Genomic DNA, 21,524 nt, shown 5'->3' on the forward strand with positions numbered 1-21,524 from the left:
TGTTTTACTGGAGTTCTGACATTTCATTGGGAATCCCACACTTTGTAATTAGATTACTTACAGTGAGGAAACAGGCCCTTCGGCCCAACAAGTCCACACCGACCCGCCGAAGCGCAACCCACCCATATCCCTACATTTACCCCTTTACCTAACACTACGGGCAATTTAGCATGGCCAATTCACCTGACCTGCACATCTTTGGACTGTGGGAGGAAACCGGAGCACCCGGAGGAAACCCACGCAGACACTGGGAGAATGTGCAAACTCCACACAGTCAGTCGCCTGAGTCGGGAATTGAACCCGGGTCTCTTCCTGATCTCCGCCTCACCCTCCATGGCCCTTTGCTTTCCTTTGCATGTACATAATCCAACAAGGTCATGTTCTGTTGGTAAGGAGTTCAAATACTGAGGTCACTTTGGTGGTTTGGTGGAAATACATTGGACCTCCTGCTAATGTAAACAAGGAGAAAAATAATGTTTCTTGTCAAAGTTCCATTTGAAATTGCCTAGGAGCATTTGAATTTTACTAAGGATCATAAAAAGTGCCATAATTTATTGGCTCCTCAAACTTCAGTGACTTTGTCATTTTGTTTGGTAATATGCACACGATTCCTCGTCTCACAAGATTTTTGGACCTTCACACCCATCCCTGCCTCACTAAGCAAAAATTATACCTACTAGACCACACCTTCAATGGGTGGACAGAACAATGAGACTAACAGCTATAAAGTTCAGTTCTGATATTCTTGTGTTTGCAGCGTTGAGTTGCATGCCTATGAAGACATTGTGTGTGACATTCTGCTCTCTAATTCAATGCAATCTGATGCCCAAAATTGTTTGCATGGAACAATAGAATGGTACCAGAGTGCATTTACTCTTCACATAATTAACCAAAGATCTGAGTCCAGACGTAGAATAAGAACATGAAAAGACAAACAGGAATAGGCCATCTGGCCCGTTGGGCCTGCTCTGCCATTCAATAAGATCATGGCTGATTCTTTTTGTGGACTCAATCCACTTACCTGCCCACTCACGATAACCCTGAATTCTTTTACTGTTCAAAAACCTATCTTTGCCTTAAAGAAATTCAACGAGGTAGCCTCAACTGCTTCAGTGGGCAGGGAATTCCACGGATTCACAACCTTTGGATTAAGAAGTCCCTCCCCAACTCGGACCTAAATCTGCTCCCCCTCACGTCCCCTAGTTCTTGTTTCACCCGCCAGTGGAAACAACGTTCCTGCTTCTATCTTATGAATTCCCTTCATAATTTTGTTTCTATAAGAATTCCCCCTTCATTTTGTCTAAATTCCAAAGAATATAATCCCAGTCTACTCAGTCTCTCCTCATAAGTCAACCCCCTTCAACTCCAGAATCAACCTAGTGACCCTCCTCTGCACCCCCTCCAGTACCAGTACATCCTTTCTCAAGTAAGGAGACTAAAACTGGAAAGAGGAGATTCTCTTTCACCATGAGGTGGAAAGACATCATCCTCCACTTTTCACTGCTACATTTAGTGGAGAAATGATGTGATGTGGTTATCCAGAGTGTTCTTGATGACTGTATTTTTTGATATTTTGGGACACTACAATGTTTTGATGTGATCATTATTGAATGATTTGCCTACAGTATTTATTGTTGTGATTATTTGAAATTGGAAATTCTTGCATTTGTCTCAATGTGTGAAAAATGGAAAGCTTTCGCAACCATTATTTCTTCAGTATCTCTCTATTATCAGTAGCTGTGATAAAGCTTAGAAAGCAATGACGCAACCTGTGCATATACTGAGCCTTGCAATAGCAAAGTCTATACAGTCATAATGGCTAAACAACAGTCTCAATGTCTTTGAAGAATGTGTGAGTTGCTGGTAAACATGAAACTTCAATTGCACATTGTTGCTCTTTCCTAGTAGGAAGGAACGGCCGAATACTCTGGGCCCCCTCTTCCCTGTGCTGGACGGGAATCTCCGTGGACAGCAAGTTGGTCGTATCACTCCTGGTTCTGACAATTGGCATTTGAGTGATCTAAGTCAGCCCCCATCTAATGGTAGCGGGAAGGTGAGTGAATCTTGGGCACACAGACAATGAACCACCTGGGCTTTAATTCCTAATGGAAAACATTGTAGACTTTGAACAGGAAATTGTCATGGTTTTAGTGTTTAATATTTCCCCTTTTAAGCTCCTTTCCTGTAGTGAACTACAGTATCCTGCAGAAGAATGAGATTTTCCAGGTTATGGGTCATGTTTCTGTTTTTAGCAGAAATGAGATTAAGCTGTGTGGCTGTGATATATTTTCTTATTTCCATTCTAAGTTCTCCTCTGATCTATATCCATTGAACAGTCTTAACAAGTGACTAAAGCCATACTAAGTGCAATTTCCACCTCTGCTTGATCTGTTGACTCTGGAGCTGCATATTGCATTCTGATAACAGTTGTATGTATGTCTCCTGTATGCATTTCTCTAACTACAAGGTACACACACATGGCGACTGGGAGGCAAGGGATGGTTGTTGTAGTATGAAGAGGGAAGTTGGATGGTGAGGTGGCCATTGCCTGCCTGATTTATAGTGATTCTGTCACGGGAGGGTAGGTCGGTGGGCAGCCTTCTGCCAGGGGCTAGCTGAGGCCCTATACTGGCAACTCTGAGCCAGTGAAGGGACCTCCCCCAGTCCTGCGACTGGTATTCCCCAGGGCTGTGTCTCCTGTCAACCCCTCGATAGGATCAGAGGGCATGAGCACACTTTATAAAAGGTTATGCCCATAAACAGGTTGGCACCAGTAGTGCTGGCAGGGGGTACTGTGTGTATTTTCTACTTACTTGCCAAGAGCATTTTAAATGTGTCAATAGACATTTTTTTTCTATAATATGGACCTTGAATGGGAGCAGGTACAGGTTGTTACTGTGCTGTAAAGCTTTAATTAGGATCATTTTACTTTACCCCATTCTGGAAATCAGCCCAAGAAGAAACCGACTCGATGTTGGTGTTTTTGACTCTTGTTGCTCCTTGTATCTTGATGCTTTCTGATCTCCTCCTGCCTGTTTGGTTTCGTCCGGCAGGCTCCTATTCATTTTATTTGCCATCTCTGACTCTCCAATCCAATTGTAGCCTTCTAATTTCAATTTCCTCAATGGCTCAGCATTGAGACCTGACATTTATCACTTCACATGCACATTTATCTCCAGACCATTTGACGCTGCCGTTCTTGTTAATTGGAGTTACCAAATGGTGCGTTTCTGTCCGTGCTGGTCAGTGATCACAGGAAGAATGATCCAGGCATAAAGGAAGGAACAATGGGCTAGAAATTGGCCAGTGCTGATAAAGGCATGAAGAGGTTGATGTTACTGCAGCAACAAGCCTGATAATGCCTACTCCCAGCGAGCTGTGCCCTGCCTGTGGTGCTTCTAGAGGGAGCTAACACTGCTCAGGTGACTGATTTGGGCAAAGTGTTGTGCTCGAGGGGACTGGCGGGATTTCGAAACAGACTGGTGGCTGCAGCCTGCTGTAGTGCTCCAGATCGAAGAGAGATGCTCACGTCCTTGGCTCCACAAAAAATATACGCAAGATCCTTTTTTTAGTATGACATGGTGGCGTAGGCCCTCCAACTCAGCGGCTGTTGTAACTTGCACAAAGACATCGGACTCTGTGCTACCTAACTGGGGAACAACGATAATCATTACAGATAATCCCCATGGCCAATTAAAGCAGCAAGAATGATAGAGCCTAACGGGGGCTGTTTGGCCCATCGGAATGCATGCTGGTTCTTGATGGAACAACTCTGGTATTTCCTGCTCACTGCCTCCCAAACCCTCCACCCCCCCCCAAACTTGCCGGATAGCTCTTAGTCCTTTGTCCTCAAACTCTCGTTCCATTGGCAAGTAGGAGCAACGTTTCTTTGTCTAACTCATCTAAGCTTGCCATCATCTTATATGTTTTGATCAAACTCCTTTGCTCCGAGGTGAGCAGTATCAGCTTCTCATCGCTGGCACCTCCTTGTCCCAGGAATCATCCTGATAATCCCTTCTAAACCCTCTCTCGGACTTTCACGTCCTCACAAAAGGACCTGACCTGGAGACACACTACCTGTGGGCTATAAAGGTTCAGCCTAACTTTCTTGCTGTTGAACTCGATACCTTTATTTACAAAGCTCAAAATCATCAGGAAGAATGGTCCAGGCATAAAGAAAGGAACAACGGGCTAGAAATGGGCCAGTGCTGATAAACGCATAAAGTGTTACTGACTTTCTTGTCTCTCTCCATCACCCCCCCCCCCCCCCCCCCCACCCCACCCCAATTTCTGAGCAAATTAAGTCCCCTGTGAGGAGCTGCATGCTATCTAAAACTGTGCCATTGGGTTTATAATTGTCTTTTCCGATACCCTCTGCCGAAGTACATTATCTCACATGTCTCTGTATTAAATTCCATCTGCCATTTGTCTGCGCCCTCTGCTAGTCTATAATTGCCCTGTTGCAGTCAGTTGGTGTCACTTTTACTGTTTTTGCTCTTAACATCTCTGTGATACCAAATATGTATGATGCAGAAGGAGGCCATTCAGCCCATCATGCCCACACTAGTTCTATTTCCTAGTGCCAATTTACTGCTTTCCCCCCCATTTCCCTGCCACCATTTCTCTCTAAATAATTATCCAGTGTTCCTCTTGAATGCCTCCATTTAAACCTGCCTCCTCCACGTTACCAGGCAGTGCATTCCCCACCCTAACTACTCCCAGTGTGAAACTGCTTTTTCTCACATCAACCTTGTTTTGTTTGCACGTCACTTTAAACCTATGCCCTCTCGTTCTCCCTTTCTTTTATGATCAGGAACAATTTCTTCCTAGCTATGCTATCCATCTCGCTCATGATTTTGAAAAACTTTCATCAAATCTTCTCTGTCTTTGTCTCTCCAAGGAGAACAGAGTCAGTCCTCCTATTTGAGGTCTCTCATTCCTGAAACCATTCTTGTAAGTTGCTTCTACCAATAGCATCATTGACAATTTTCCAATTTTACTCTGTACTCCAATTCCAGGTTTATAGAATTACAGAAATTTACAGCAGTTAGGGAGACCATTCAGCCCACAGTGTCTTTACTGTCTGACAAGTAGTCAACCAACCTAAACCCACTTTGCAGCATTTGGCCCCATTCTGTCTAATCTTTCCTTGTAACTAAAGTTAGACAATACTGTCATAAATCTTCTCCATCTCCTACAATGTGTGTCTTTCCTATAATGTTGCAGCCATGACAAAAGCCCGGAATTCCATGCTCAAAAATTGGTGTGTCTCGTCTCTTTTTTTTTTAAATGCTCCCAAAACCTAGCATCGATGTGGAACAATTTCTCCCCAATGACAGTTTTATTTCCCCTATTAACCAAATTGGAATGTTTCTTAATCACACACTGTTCCAGATAATAACCCATCGCAAACTGTTCCAATAAACCCGTGTATGAATGAATAACTGTCAACTCTGAGCTTAAACAAAAGTAACTTATTATTGCAAGTTATTTATGCTTTGGTTAATGATCTGGATGAGTTTTACCAGGAATTCCACAATTTGCTGTTCTGGAAAGAGTTGTTCTTGGGTATGGAATTTAAGACTTTCTGAAATGAGATACATTTCATCAAAACATTTCATCTTGATGCATCTGGATATTCACAGGAATGCAACTCTGAGAGGAAAAGCAAGTTCTGTGGTATTTCACATTTTTGGCGATATGCCCTGACCAATCAGTGTTTACCTGCCTGGTTTAAAGCAATTAAACTGAATTTAATTAAATTTAAACAAAGCCTGGCAGTTAACATCAATCAGCATGAAGAGGTTTGTTATCCATGGCAACACCTCCACCAGTTGGAGATTGGTTGAGAAGAAATGAGCAGTCTCCTGTCACGCAGACTAAATGTTATTTTTCTCTTGTATTTGTACTTCTTGCAAAATGTTCTATTCAGTGCAAGAAGAGGATAGTATGGTGGCTCAGTGGTTAGCACTGCTGCCCCACAGCGCGAGGGACCTGTGTTCGATTCCACCCTCAGGCAACTGTCTGTGTGGAGTTTGCACATTATCCCTGTGTCTGTGTGGGTTTCCTCTGGGTGCTCCAGTTTCCTCATGCAGTCCAAAGATGTGAAGGTTAGGTGGATTGGCCATGCTAAATTGCCCATAGTGTCCAGGGATATGCAGGGTGACAGGGATAGTGCGGCTCTGGCTGGGATGCTCTTCAGAGGGTCAGTATGGACTTGATGGGTGGAATGTCTGCTTCCACACTGTAGGGATCCTGTGATTATATGAAGGAATGTTTCAACAAAATATGTCCTTTTTAGAAAAAGGAATATTCTGGGACTAGCAGAATACTTTGGTAAACTCCAGAAAACGTAAAACAGACTCCACAGAAGCCTCTTTGTATCACTGTCTGCTCTGTGGATCAGTCTGACATCTATTTCATGTGGTTGACGATGCCCATCAGCGCATCCTCTCTACTTCACACACTACTGCCCTTGAACCCCACCCTCCCAACAAGGACAGAAACCCCCTGATCCTCACTTTTCACCCCACCAACCTCTGCAAACAGCGCATTATCCTCTTCCACCTCCGCCACCTCCAAACAGACCCCACCACCAGAGATATATCTCCCTCCCCACCCCATCAGCATTCCCTCTGCGACTCCCTCGTCACGTCCACAACCCCCACCCACCCATACCCCACTCCCAGCACGTTTCCTTGCCACTGCGGGAAGGGCAAAACCTGCGCCCACACCACTCCCCCTCACCTCCGTCCAAGGCCCCAAGGGATCCTTCTACATCCATCAGAAATTCACCTATACCTCTCCCAATGTCATCTACTGCATCCATTGCACCCGGTGTGGTCTCCTCTACATCAGGGAGACAGGACGCCTTCTTGCAGATCGTTTTAGAAAACATCTCTGGGACACCTGTACCCACCAACCCCACCGCCCCGTGACTGAACACTTCAACTCCCCCTCCCACTCCGTCATGGACATGCAGGTCTTGGGCCTTCTCCACTACTAAACCGTTACCACCCAATGCCTGGAGGAGGAGCGCCTCATATTCTGCCTGGGACCTTGCAACCACCCGGAGATAAATGTGGATTTCAACAGCTTCCTCATTTCTCTCTCTCCCCCCCACATTATCCCAAGCCTCAAACTTGTCCATCACCGTCCCCTCTGACCTATCACCTTCTCCCTCACCTTTGTCCACCTATCGCTTTCCCAGCTACCTCTCCCCTACCCCATCCCTCTTCCATTTATCTCTCAGCCCTGACCCACAAGCCTCATTCCTGATGAAGGGCTTATGCCCTAAATGTCGATTCTCCTGCTCCTCGGATGCTGCCTGACCTGTGCTTTTCCAGCACCGCACTCTCGACACTGGCATCTATTCATGTCTTGGGGACATCTCTTTTTAAATTTGAAGCTGCTTCCTGACAGAAACAGAGGGCTGTGTATTTCTTTATATGTTCACGTGTTCACCCTCAATCGGCTGAGCTCCCCACCTCTCCGTGGTCTTCTCTCTCTCTGCTTATCTGAAATCCCATACTTCGACTGGGCACCCTGAGATTCCTGTTGGCAATGGTGTGTCCCATTTCCTCTACTTTGGGAAAAAATCAGGGGAGTAGACAGAGTTCAGGCTGTGCTGCAGCTGGAGCTCAGACCTGGAATGTAATGTGGACTTAATAAAACTGTTGTTCCTGGTGTTACATTGATGCTGTTTCTGGGAAGAACCCAGTCAATGTGCTTTTCCAGCACCACTCTAATCTTGACTCCAATCTCCAGCATCTGCAGTCCTCCCGTTCGCCAATGATAAACCTGGTAAGTTTATGCATTTTGGAATTGACTCTTATACAACATGGATATTAGTGAATGGAACTTTCTATTGCTGCTAATTGTGTATCACATTGATATTCTAACCTCCCACCCCAGTTGTCCAGTTACTTTGACTGGTTACAGTTTCTGGCTGATTCCCATGCTGTGTTCTAACAATAGGCATGGCACCTTTTTGTTTATTTTAGATAGTTTGAAATAGATTGAGGCTCTCAATTCACCTGCTGGTCACAACTCACTCTCGCTCGCTCGCGCTCTCTCGCGTGCTCTCTCTCTCGCGTGCTCTCTCTCTCGCGTGCTCTCTCTCTCGCGTGCTCTCTCTCTCGCGTGCTCTCTCTCTCGCGTGCTCTCTCTCTCGCGTGCTCTCTCTCTCGCGTGCTCTCTCTCTCGCGTGCTCTCTCTCTCGCGTGCTCTCTCTCTCGCGTGCTCTCTCTCTCGCGTGCTCTCTCTCTCGCGTGCTCTCTCTCTCGCGTGCTCTCTCTCTCGCGTGCTCTCTCTCTCGCGTGCTCTCTCTCTCTCGCGTGCTCTCTCTCTCTCGCGTGCTCTCTCTCTCTCGCGTGCTCTCTCTCTCTCGCGTGCTCTCTCTCTCTCGCGTGCTCTCTCTCTCTCGCGTGCTCTCTCTCTCTCTCGTGTGCTCTCTCTCTCTCGCGTGCTCTCTCTCTCGTGTGCTCTCTCTCTCTCGTGTGCTCTCTCTCTCTCGTGTGCTCTCTCTCTCTCGCGTGCTCTCACTCTCTCGCGTGCTCTCACTCTCTCGCGTGCTCTCACTCTCTCGCGTGCTCTCACTCTCTCGCGTGCTCTCTCACTCTCTCGCGTGCTCTCTCACTCTCTCGCGTGCTCTCTCACTCTCTCGCGTGCTCTCTCACTCTCTCGCGTGCTCTCTCACTCTCGCGTGCTCTCTCACTCTCTCGCGTGCTCTCTCACTCTCTCGCGTGCTCTCTCACTCTCTCGCGTGCTCTCTCTCTCTCTCGCGTGCTCTCACTCTCTCGCGTGCTCTCACTCTCTCGCGTGCTCTCTCACTCTCTCGCGTGCTCTCTCACTCTCTCGCGTGCTCTCTCACTCTCTCGCGTGCTCTCTCACTCTCTCGCGTGCTCTCTCACTCTCTCGCGTGCTCTCTCACTCTCTCGCGTGCTCTCTCACTCTCTCGCGTGCTCTCTCACTCTCTCGCGTGCTCTCTCACTCTCTCGCGTGCTCTCTCACTCTCTCGCGTGCTCTCTCACTCTCTCGCGTGCTCTCTCACTCTCTCGCGTGCTCTCTCACTCTCTCGCGTGCTCTCTCACTCTCTCGCGTGCTCTCTCACTCTCTCGCGTGCTCTCTCTCTCTCTCGCGTGCTCTCTCTCTCTCTCTCGCGTGCTCTCTCTCTCTCTCTCTCGCGTGCTCTCTCTCTCTCTCTCGCGTGCTCTCTCTCTCTCTCTCGCGTGCTCTCTCTCGCTCTCTCTCTCTCTCGAGTGCTCTCTCTCTCTCTCTCGCGTGCTCTCTCTCGCTCTCTCTCTCTCTCGCGTGCTCTCTCTCTCTCTCTCGCGTGCTCTCGCTCTCTCTCTCTCTCGCGTGCTCTCTCTCTCTCTCTCTCTCGCATGCTCTCTCTCTCTCTCTCTCTCGCGTGCTCTCTCTCTCTCTCGCGTGCTCTCTCTCTCGCGCGCGCTTTCTCTCTCTCTCTCTCTCTCTCTCACTCGCGCGCGCTCTCGCTCTCTCTCTCGCACACCTCTCGCTCTCTCTCTCGCACACCTCTCGCTCTCTCTCTCGCACACCTCTCGCTCTCTCTCTCGCACACCTCTCACTCACTCTCTCGCACACCTCTCACTCACTCTCTCGCACACCTCTCACTCACTCTCTCGCACACCTCTCACTCTCTCGCGCTCCTCTCACTCACTCTCTCGCGCACTCTCTCGCACTCGTCACACTGAAGATGGATCTGCATTTGATCTGTGTTTGTAACTTTGTCTTGCAACAGGATGATACCTTGGAGTCTGGCCAGTCGTCTGCTGCTGCCACCCCAAGTACTACAGGGACCAACTCCAACACACCAACGTCATCCGTCCCTTCTGCAGCTGTCACTCCGCTAAACGAAGTAATTAATCCAATCTACAACGGGGACGGAAAAGTCAAGAACCAGCGAAAGCGGGCGAAAGGTAATAGCAGAAACATGGAAGTCCAGGTCAACCAGGAGATGAGGAACGTCAGCATAGGTGAGAGAATACTCCTGCTCCCTCCTTTATCTGTGCTCACTGAGTTGAGGATTGCCAGTATTGAGCACAGGAACATTTTCCAGTGTGAAACCCAGTTGTCGTGCCCAGAACTGCAAGTTCAGAGTGGGCTGATGTTGGTTATAGCTTCAGCCATCTTCTTCTGCTTTGTTAGACCAGCATCTGATAATTGCTCCCTGACACCCATTGCAAACCTACTTCTAAGTTTGCATTCACAGATCTTGGTATTCGAATGCATACACCATCTATTTAAATCCACTAGTTAAATTAGATTGCTACTTGGTTTTTACTCTTGAACGTTTGTGATAACTCTCAATACAGAATACTTTTCTGTCACTTGGATGATCACCTTGCAGTTTGTAGTTATACTCCAGGATGTTGTTTTTTTACATTGTGACACTCCTTGCTATAATTCTGACATTCTTAAAAATTGATGGAGCTGAGCTTCATATCACCTCTGAGCTTAAACTCTTAATTATATTGCAATCTGATAAATTAGAAATTTTGTGGTGTAAAAATTGATTTTATTAGTGGGTGAACATTCATTGGAATGGGATTCAAATTTGTTAGGAGTGCAATATTTCTGATTGCAGATTGTCCATGCATTATGCACCTCACCTGATTTTTGCTTTTCATTGAAACCAATGTCCCAAAGTGTTTCCGTGATACTATGGGCGACAGAGCAATTAACCCTGGTTAAAATAAATGGATTCCAGGTACTAGAATGTGAAATAAATGTATTCACTGCCACTTACTAATTATCTTGAATACTGTAACACTCTGCTATATTACTCACTGTGTGATATACCACTTCTTTCAATATACTACCCAGAAGCACCATTATCAGTAAGTAACCCTTCAATCCACCACTCTCTGATCTCCCAAGGCCGGCTTAGTTCAGGTTTACTTGCACAGAACATTGAGATTCAGTAGTTTCACGATGTATCTGACCATGAAATTAATTGTACCCTTGAAATCATTTGCAGGAATGGGGAGTAGTGACGAGTTGTCGGATCTCCAGGAGATTATTGATTCAACACCGGAACTTGATATGTGTCACGATTCTCGCTTTGAAGGACGTGGAGGCAACAGGTAGATTTGCGGCTGAACACGTTCAGTCAAGGGCAGTGTGATTTGAGTGAGGAGCGTATTCTGATAATGGGGTCAGGTTTCCTGTCCCTCACCATGTGCGAAAGCGATTATATTTGGCCTTGACAGTGATTGTCCTCCAGGGTTTCTGGGATTTTCTCTGGGAAGTGTTATAGAGCCCATCCTTGTTGCTATGGTAACAAGGAAGCCTAGCATGTTTCCATCCTCCAGGTGTGCGGAGTGTTTCTTAAATGGTCAGAGGTTGGAAAGTGGAGGTTTACAAAGGGACTTGGATGTCTTTGTGGCCAATTCGCTGAAGGTTAACGTGTAGGTTCAGCAAACTATAGGGTGGGCTAATGGGATGTTAGTCTTTATCGCAATTGGAATTGAGTACAGGAGTAGTGAAGATATGCTTCAGCTGTACAGGAGCTTGATTAGACTGTACTGGAGTACTGCATGCAGTTCTGGTCGTCTCCTCTCAGGACAGAGATTATTACCAGAGAGGGGGGGTGCAGTGAAGGTTCACCAGACTTTGAGCAAACTGGGCCTGTATTCTCTAGAATTTTGAAGAATGGGAGGTGACCTCATTGAAACCTACAAAATACCTAAAGGGATCGAGAGGTTAGATGCAGGAATTTCCCCCGGCTGGGTAGTCTGGAACCGGGGGCATGGTTTAGAAATGAAGAGAAAGCCACTCTAATGAGTTGGGGTGGATTTCTCTTTCAATCAGAGGAAATCTTAGGAATTATCTATCCCAAAGGGATGTGCAAACTCAGACTTTGAGTATGGTTAAGGTAGAGTTTGATAGATTTCTAGATATCAATGAAGGAGAGAAATGTAGAGAATTGGATAATCAGCCATGATCATTTTGAATAACAGAACAAGTATCATGGGCTGAATGGCCTACTCCTCCTATGTTCTAGGCTAACGTTTTGAGTCTAGATGACTCTTCTTCAGACCTGAAGTGAAGTGCAGAGGGACAGCATGTATGCTTTAGTTCGGGGTTAGGAGGGGATGGGTGTAGGGTGTTGGCGAAGAAAAGGCTTTAGTAGTTTACATTAAGTGATTGGAAAACGCGAATGGCAGAACTATGGTGTGTCTCCTGCCAGACACAAAAGGACAGTAAGTGGGATGCAGCACCCTACACCCACTACCCCCACCACCACCCCAAACTGTAGCATAAATGCTGTCTGTTCACACTTCACTTCAGCTCTGAAGAAGGGTCATCTAGACTGAAAACATTAGCTCGCTCTCTCTCCATGGATGCTGCCTGACCCGCTGTGATCTCCAGCATTTCTTGTTTTCAGTACCGATTCCAGCATCTGCAGTAATTTGTTCAGACCTCCTATGTTCCATTCTGCCAATGAAATTCCTGGCGTAGACATCTGGGGCACTGTGCAAGGCACCCAGAGAAGCTGACACTGGGCCTTGCGTTGGCATTCCCAGAGGGTTTGCAGAGGCCTGGTAGCTGAGGTAACGGTGGAGTGCTCGTTAACATTCTGGTATCTCCAGATCTCCAGGTGTTGGGTTTGTCGTACTGCTGTCCAACAGCAGCTGAGTGATCCTGAAGCTGGTAATTGGAATGTGGCTGCTATCTGTCCTCTTGGGCTGAAATGCTGCATTTCTCTCTCGTTCGATAGAATTTGACTCTGGGCCCACACTAGGGATGTAACCATGCCTACTGTACCTACTTGTTTTGTCTGATGTTATCCTCCTCCAAGTTGAGGGTAGCGAGTGACCATAGTCCAATCCGAGTAGATAAAAGAGCTAAGGATTGTCGGGGATCTTAGCCACAGATATTGCTGTGTTACAGCTGGCACGGTATGTCACTCCAACCCAGATAAGGGAATTACCTAAAAGCAAAATACTGTGGATGCTGGCGATACAAAACTGAAATAACTGCACAGGGTAATATGGTGACGGGATACTTACCTCTTTTTATTTACTCGTGCATGGGCTCTGACAACCCAGCTCAGAGCCAGTCCCTAGAGAGAGGAGAATACCCATGACTCCTGTTTATATATATCTTTAATATTTTATTGAACACTCAATCTATTTCTCCTCTAGGCTTTTTAAAAATACAAATTAACCTATTTTCTCAACCCGTTCAGAGATGTTGTGGTCAATTGGTGTGAGGCTGGAAAAGCACAGCAGCTCAGACAGCCTTTTATTGACGAAGGGTTATGGCCTGAAACGTTGACTTTCCTGCTCCTCGGATGCTGTCTGACCTGCTATGCTTTTCTAGCCTCACACCTATTGACTCTGACTTCCAGCATCTGCAGTCCTTCCTGTCTCCTGTTTGGAGATGTTATTACACACCTCTGGAGCAGGTGAGACTTGAACCCAGGTCCCCAGTCCAGGGATAGGGACATTACCACTGCATCACACAAGGGCCCCCAGGCTCCTGTTTATATCTGTCAGCCAGGACTCCCTGATTGTACCAGGTTAGCCTCCCCCATCAGGAGATTTGTATTTAATGAGATCCACCTTCATTCCCATTACTACAGAAACAAGAATGTTGGAGGAACTCTGGTCTGACAGCATCTGTGGAGAGAGAAACAGTTCTTCAGAAGTGAAATAGCAGAGTTTAGATTTTTAGATTAGATTCCCTACAGTATGGAAGCAGGTCATTTGGCCCAACAAGTCCACACCGACCCTCCGAAGAGCAACCCACCCAGACTCATTCCCCTACCCTATATTTATCTATTGACTAATGCATCTCACACTATGGGCAATTTCGTATGGCCAATTTACCTGACCTGCACATCTTTGGATTGTGGAAGGAAACCGGAGCACCCGGAGGAAACCCACGCAGACATGGGGAGACGGACAGTCACCTGAGGCAGGAATAGGACACGGATCCCTGGTGCTGTGAGACAGCAGTGCTAACTACTGAGCTACTATGTTGCCCCTTTGTTGGGAGGAGAGGGCTTCTATGTGTATGCCCTTATCGTTGTTTATTTTTCTGGGGAAATTTGGAGTGAAAATATGGAACAGTACAGCACAGGAGCAGGCCCTTCGGCCCTCCATGTCTGTTTTGACCATGATGCCATCTAACTTAATCCCATCTACCTGCATGCAATCTGTGTTCCTTTCTTCCCTGCCTGTATAGTTCCTGTTTAAATGCCTCTTAAATGTTGCTGTTGTATCTACTTCAAACCACCTCTCCTGACAGCACATTTCAGGCACTCACCACTGTGTGTTTTATATAAAAAAAAGCACTTACCTTGCACATCTCCTTTAAACTTGCCCCCTCTCTCCCCTTAGCCTGCCTTCCCTAGTTTTTGACATTCCCAACCAGGAAGAAAGACTCAGATTATCCAGTATATCCATGCCTGTCATATTTCTATCAGCTAATAGCCATAATTGGTCCAGACTTGTTTCATACCTTCTGTCGTTCCAGGAATCAGACTAGTTTTTTTCAGCACAGCTTTGTGGACCAAGAGGAATTTCCTTGTTTGGGCCCACTAAGCATACCTGCCTCCATCCCTGCAATCGTACAATATCCTATTCCCAGTTGGGGCACATTCAAAGCATTTAAAGATACCATGTGACTAAATTAGACAGGAAACCAACAAAATCCAGCTTCCAGAGTTTTGCAGCTATGAACCTGCCATCTGTCCTCTCTCTGTCTCACTGTAATGGTCCAGATCATGAACGTTTCTGATTTTGGTTATTATTTCAGCCATATTGGGTGGCCTTGACAATTTTTGCTGTAGTGTTGGCATTTTTCTTTTGCACAGAATTGTAAATATAGCATTCACTACCCTGTTGGCCAGAAGATTGATATTGTTAAAATGGAAATCCCAAATTCATACACACTGGGTTAGATATATGCTGTACTTAAATTAGAAAAGATTAGATTATCCTTATCTGGCTCCTGTAACAGATTTACAAAAATCTGGACCCCTTTTCTTTTATATGTTAAGGGTATTGTCTTTTTAATTGTTCCAGACTGAGGTATCTTCTTTATATTTATTAGATTTGTTTGTCTTTTCTTTCTGCTCTGTATTTTGGGGGAGGTATGTGCTGTGGGGAGGGTGGTCAGTCAGGGTTTTGTTTACAGTTGTTTGTTGCTTGTGATTGCACCTTGTTCTGCTGTCTTTTTTTTTTGGAGAAAAATCAATAAAAATTAAGCAAAAAAAGAATTGAATATAAACAAGTAATTTATAATTTAGATGACACTTTCTCCCATTTGCACTGTAAGACTGGGCTTTTGAATCTTGCCCAGAAAAGTAATGTTTACTTTGGTAATGGCGGCTGTAACACAATAAGATGGGTTACCCTGGTGATGCTTGGCTCACAAGACTCTGTATCGGGTGTGTAAGTCTGCTGTGTAATTTATGCACTAATCTGACTGTTGTAAATTGGGTCATTCAGCCCCACACAAGGAATCGTAAATAAAGCGTTTGGGATAAACACGGAATCACTGTACCATGAGCTTTCCACTGCTGGGTCAGAAGTCATTGGCGATGTGGATGAAGGGGCGGATCTTCTCGGTAAGTCAAGCATGTGCAAATCTGTTCAGCTTGAATTTGTAAACAGGGGCAGATGCAAAAGAAAAACCGATTCCATTAGAATTCCCAAATGATTTTCAATGTGTTTGTTTGTCTTGAAGCCACGGTGAAGGTGTAAAAGTTCAATTTAGAAAATGCTGAATTCTTTGTCAGCGCAACAAAATATTTTCTTTCCTTACTAAATGTGAAGGCGCTTCGTCATTAATTGGTAGAATTTAAAACAAATTAAGTTCTTTCAAATTTCTGCAAAAAGAACAAATTATTTGTGTTTGTGGTACTTGGCATTTTTCATGCCATGTTCAAGAGAGCAAGAGAAATGTTTGCCCATTTCCCCAAGTTCATTAGGATGGTCTGATCTCTTCCAAATTTTCTTTCTCGTTCTCAGGAATTACTTTGCCTTTGCTCTCTGTCTCAAATTTTGATACGGTCGAGTTTAGGGCACTCCCCACATGGGAGTTGATCGTAGACATTGACCCATTCTACAATGCAGTAATAAGTGTCATTACCCTGCTTCAGTGAGTTTTGCCTAGTTGCTGAATCCTCATTTGCAGTCACTGAGTCAGTATTGTTGAGCGGTCAGAATTTAATAGATTGAGCATATTTTAAAAGTTCTGCGACCTGTGTTGAGCACATGTTTGCTTTATAATTTTAAGCGTTGTTTTTAAAAACATCTATTTGGAGATTGCGAAAAGAAGTGGTCAAGTTTGATATTGCTGAGTTTCACATTTAACCTTTTATTTTTAGGGGCCTTTTACTATCTTTCAATATTAAACCCCTAAGTAATGACTTTAAAAAAATCTACGTATAATATCCAGCAAATGATATGAGTTCTGCCTAAATGTAAAATGTCAATGTGTGTAGCTAAATATTTTTAAAGGTTTTTTTTGCCTATTCATTCAGTGGCTGTTCCCATTGCACTCACTAATTGCAATAAGGATGGAGCATGTGACATTTACTCATATCTTTGCTGATGCTATGTAGCAACCGACCAGCAGAAAACTAAAAAAAAACGCATGTCTCGTCCATTGATTTACATTCTAATGGCACATCCACAATGAATAATTCACGATGTGGGAAACTATGAACTGCATTCCAGCATTTCATAGAACAACATTTTGGTCCTTAAATCAGTTACCCATCAACTCCTTTGTTTTATTAAAAGTTAAGAACCTCATTGATAAATAAATACCAAACTAAATTAAGTAAGACATTTGATCCATTATTCTTTTTCCTGATAATAGGTTTACGCACAAAATGCAGTATTACATATGTCTGCTTCCTGCCTAACAACCCAGAGTCCCAGCAGTCTCACCTTTATAAGTGCTTTGGGTGCTTACTCAGATAATCTTCATTATGTATCTATTTGAACAATGCAAGTAACTTACTCTTAAGAGTCACACTTTTGATTTGGAGGTTCTGTATTTGATAAAGGATCAACATGGAGCTGCAGTGTGGGGAGCATTTTGATCTTGATACAGGAAGCTGTGCACTTCCTTTCAAAATTCTTCCATCCAGTTAACATGGAATTAGATGGAAGTCCAACAAAAATAGTGACTGACATGTCATGATTGGACAAAAACAGTTTGGAGAAGACTGACTGCTTGTTTCAACCATTAATTCCACCCCCCCCATCACACATTATGCTTTAAGTTCATTTTTCCAGTGTCTGCAGTGCTTCCTCTACCTATTTTTCATGATTTAGAATAAGCCCACTTGGCAGTGGCCTGGGCATGTGTTCTCTGCCTCAGATTCACAGCTAATTACCGAACTGGAGTTAAGGGCAGTCAGACCAAGTCAGTTGTACAAGTGAGCAACCTGCCTCCTTTGACTGACATCTTTGACTCGTGTGTTGACAATAGATTAGTAACCGTCGCCGTGCAGTCAGACCCCCTCCATCAAGGTTGTGCTCAGGAAAACTGCTCTTTTGTCAGTAACATGTGAATGAAGATTTCAGCCCCTGTTGACCTCTAGTAATTCGAGCATGTTTCATCAGAAATGTAAAGTTAAAATCCTTTCTTAATTGGCGACCAGCAAGTACAAATGACCTAAGACTGCTCCTCCCCAGATGTGTCATTACAATGCTCACTGTGCTCTGATACCAAAATCTCGGCAGCTTAACACACAGTTCCTGTAAATCGCTTCCACCTTGCCACAAAGGGTTTCTGTCTGTTTGTGGGGGGAAGGAATGTCTGTATCACTGGTGTAGGTTTGGAGGCAGAAATCTTTTACCGGACTAGAGTCTGCATTTGCGGTTGGAGTTGTCCAAAATGTGCAATTTGGATTCTCAGAAGAAATATTTTAAGGTGCACCCAGAAACTTGCTTTCGGCTTCGAGCTCATTCTCCTTACCCCAAAACTAAAAGCTACATTGCTCGCCAAATAGAAGCATTGACATTGGCTAGCTCCCAGATTGCATGTTGTCGCTACCTTTCAGCTCATCCAATAGCATGTGATATCCCATGGATATGAACATCAAAGGGGCACTGGTCATGTGAACTTGCTGCTCTGCTAAGTAACAATTAATGGGTTTCTGTGCAGTAAATGACTGTCAAAATGTAATTCCAGTTCTCGGGAAGGGTCCTCTCAACTCCACCACACCCTTTACAATAGAATTCTCCTGAAAATCAGACCACATTGTCCAACAATGTCTCCTGTTTTTCTGCCCAAACTCTGCACTCGTTCACCTTGCTTTGTTCTCTGACCTGAGGCAAAATTGAGTGAATGCCTTGCTAAATTAGATTACATTACAGTAATACCCATACCCCTACATTTACCCCTTACCTAACACTACGGGCAATTTAGCATGGCCAATTCACCTAACCTGCACATCTTTGGACTGTGGGAGGAAACCGGAGCACCCGGAGGAAACCCACGCAGACACGGGGAGAACGTGCAAACTCCAAACAGTCAGTCGCCTGAGTCGGGAATTGAACCCGGGTCTCCGGCGCTGTGAGGCAGCAGTGCTAACCACTGTGCCACCGTGCCTGCACAATGTGGTAGGGAAAAAATATTTCTGATCACGAATGGGTCTAATAATAGGGTGAAACTACCAAAGAGAACTTAGCCCCAAAACTGAGCGTCCAGATTGACTTAATGATTTGTCTCATTCTCTGTTAAAGGGATAGATCAATTGTTATTGTCAGAAATGTGGGTCCCTTTAAGGGTGAAATGGAACAGTCCCAGAGTTTGATTGAGACCAGGTTACACTCACTAGACTTCTATTTTTAAAGAATTAGGGTCTTCCCTTTTTAGGAGGGGCGGACTGGGAACCGATTCCAAGAGGGAAAGGTGGAAACTGGGGTTGATGCTAAAGTGTAAATTTACAATAAAATCTTTGTTAAATTTTGCAAGTTTATTTTGACTTTTTTGCCTGGTTCAACATTTGGATATCAGTCTGCTAAACACCAGTGCTTAGGAAATGCAGTTTGTTGCATTTCCAGTTAGTCTGCAGGGACCTGGATACTATTTACAGCAAACATCATGCCCCTGTACAAAGCTACTCACATGCATTAACACCCTCCCTCTCTCTCAGCCAGTGGTGTTAATGCCAACATTTGCCATCTGCTAGTAGGTGCATTCAGTAATGGGTGGGTTATCCACTCGGTAGGATTACTGCCTCAAAAGAGAATTTCAGGAACATCCTTGGGCTTTTCTCACTCTGGGAAGAATCCTGATAATTGGGCAAGGCTTTGCCAGTGAGAAGAGAAAAGATGAAGGACACTCCTTACAGCCGATCACACCCCACCTCAATGTACAATGTTATACAATGATGTTTTCACACAAGTAATAGTTACACAATGTATCACTATGTATGGATAAGCTGTTATATTTACATTTAAGGAAACTGAATAATATACAGTGAAGTCCTACATTAATACCATTATATAGTGCTCATTCTTAATCTCAGCCTCAGAGCAACACTCTGCCATGATAATGTTTTCATACAGTAATGCACTTGTACAATAACACTAGTATAGCTTACTCAGTGCAGTTTGACCAGTGACACTTACACAGCCATGTATTTGTACTCTCTCTCTGTCCTACACAATACAGACAACGGAGTGTGCCTTTGCCAGTGAAGTTCTGTAATGCCAGACTGCAAGACAGATATAATTTGTCTTGCTGCATGCAGGATATTGTGCTGAAAAGCTGACACTGCATTTCCTTCACAGAAAAGATTGATTAAATTTAGCAAACTCTGCCAAATTAATAATCTGTCTCACCGGTGAAAGTATTGCAGTAAGACACTAACACTACTGCAGTATTCAACTCATTCCCACGATGCTGCCCCTTTTGGGTTTAATGCGGTGAGGTTAGAATGGCTCAATTATCTTAAACAACTGGTCAAAGTAACAATCCAGTCGGAACTCTGATTTGTGTGGTGAGCTGTCCTTTCAGAACGGAGACAAATGGCTGCAAAGAACATGGAATAAGGAACTGCTGGCTCAGCTCAGCTCAGCACAGTGATGCTGTGTAGTGGCCCATTTCTACTCCAAGGCAGAATTTCCCCTGTCCTGCTGCGGTGCTGTAGAGCTGAATCCGTCTGCTCCATCATTCTTGCTACCAGGGCTGGAGACAATTTTAAAAAGAAACAAACAAAATTACTTTCTCTAGAGTATGAGGCTGGACAATGGCTTGGAAATGGTAGCAAAACAAAATTCTCTTTAACCGTACACATTCTGACCAAAGTGAAAATCTACCAATTTCGGAGCCGTTTTATAAATCCTGAGTCCACCAGTGGTTGTCCCATCACCATTATAAGATTTGCAAATAAGTGACCAGTTAACGCCATTGGCAGTTTTGGTGTTGAATTTGTGCTGTAGAGACTCTAAGCTAGCGTGTTGCTAGAAATGTACTTGAGTTTTTGATCTGCTCATGTCTTACACACTCATCACTGGGTCTGGCCTCTATTATTCCATTTCCGCAGTCACTTGAAATGCCTGCCAGGATCACTGATGGGATTTTCTTTTATGTTGGGACTTTATTTTTGGAACTTAAATTATTGATTGACTTTTTATTTGTTTTTTGCTTCCTTTTTATCCTCCCGGTCTGTGTCTGCTTGGCGCTGGACATCTCCATAGGAGAGTTTTCAGGTGTGTATCTCTCCTCTGATTGGTGTGTTTGTGTTGGTGCTGTACACATTGTCATTGCTACCCCTCTCTTACCCCCCTCCCACGACTGCTGTGTCCCCTCACTTCCACCTTTTGACCAGTGCTTCCCATCTGGTTCACTGAGCCTGCCCCTTAGTTGCACTACAGAGTGGAACACCTCCATTCCACCCCACCTCTGCATCCTGCAGCGATGAAACTTGCTCAGCTAAAGTTGCTCACTCGTGCACGACGTCTCCAGGGCTCTCCTCCATCAAACAGCTGTTTTCTGATTTAAATCCGCAGTTAGATTTGTTGGGTGGGGGTACGAAAGCGGTTGCAGTCTCTCACCTCCTTATGTCCTAGTCGTCAGGGGCGTTGGACTCCAATGCTACAGGCTCCAAGTTACACTCCCCACCCACTGAATCACCACTCTACCGTGGCTACTCAACTCTTGTACTGAGTAGCACCTAGCGTCAATCTAAGGCTCAAAGGGAGGAAGCCCAGAAAACTGCACCACTCCATTCTCTGGGCCATTCATAGTGCAGCATTGATGTTGGCCATTGCATAGAGTTCAATCAGATCTGCTGAATGTGTTTAAAAATAAACATCTGGTAGTTTAGATGAAGGGGCAGAGGGCTATAAAATATTGGAGATCTCAATGCCTGTCTACTATAAAGACAAAAGGCAACATTTGAAAGTTCTTATTGCAAGGAGTTCCCTTTTGATTCTAACTGAGGCAGCGGTCGATACCTCCCTCCATGTCATCCTTCATGTTGATGATTCCGCTCCCCCCCCCCCCCCCAACTCCCCCCC

General features: G+C 44.9%; 1 protein-coding gene across 9 annotated transcripts in view; it reads left to right on the top strand.

Moving 5' to 3' along the window:
- The window catches only part of mapk8ip3 (mitogen-activated protein kinase 8 interacting protein 3), a 221,257-nt gene that overhangs the window by 87,950 nt on the left and 111,783 nt on the right, over window positions 1-21,524 (top strand). For 6 of the 9 annotated variants that reach the window (XM_087997645.1, XM_087997649.1, XM_087997647.1 and 3 more), the window contains 4 exons: window positions 1,906-2,053; window positions 9,764-9,998; window positions 11,003-11,108; window positions 15,486-15,604. In XM_087997645.1, coding sequence (XP_087853771.1) covers window positions 1,906-2,053; window positions 9,764-9,998; window positions 11,003-11,108; window positions 15,486-15,604 — 608 coding nt within the window. The remainder of the gene's footprint in view (window positions 1-1,905; window positions 2,054-9,763; window positions 9,999-11,002; window positions 11,109-15,485; window positions 15,605-21,524) is intronic. The other 3 variants (XM_087997646.1, XM_087997648.1, XM_087997651.1) reach the window with 2 other exon arrangements.

This window comes from Chiloscyllium plagiosum, unplaced genomic scaffold, assembly GCF_037043375.1.
Source record: "Chiloscyllium plagiosum isolate Xiang-an unplaced genomic scaffold, Cpla_swu_hap1 HiC_scaffold_20, whole genome shotgun sequence".
NCBI classification, from domain to species: Eukaryota; Metazoa; Chordata; class Chondrichthyes; order Orectolobiformes; family Hemiscylliidae; genus Chiloscyllium; species Chiloscyllium plagiosum.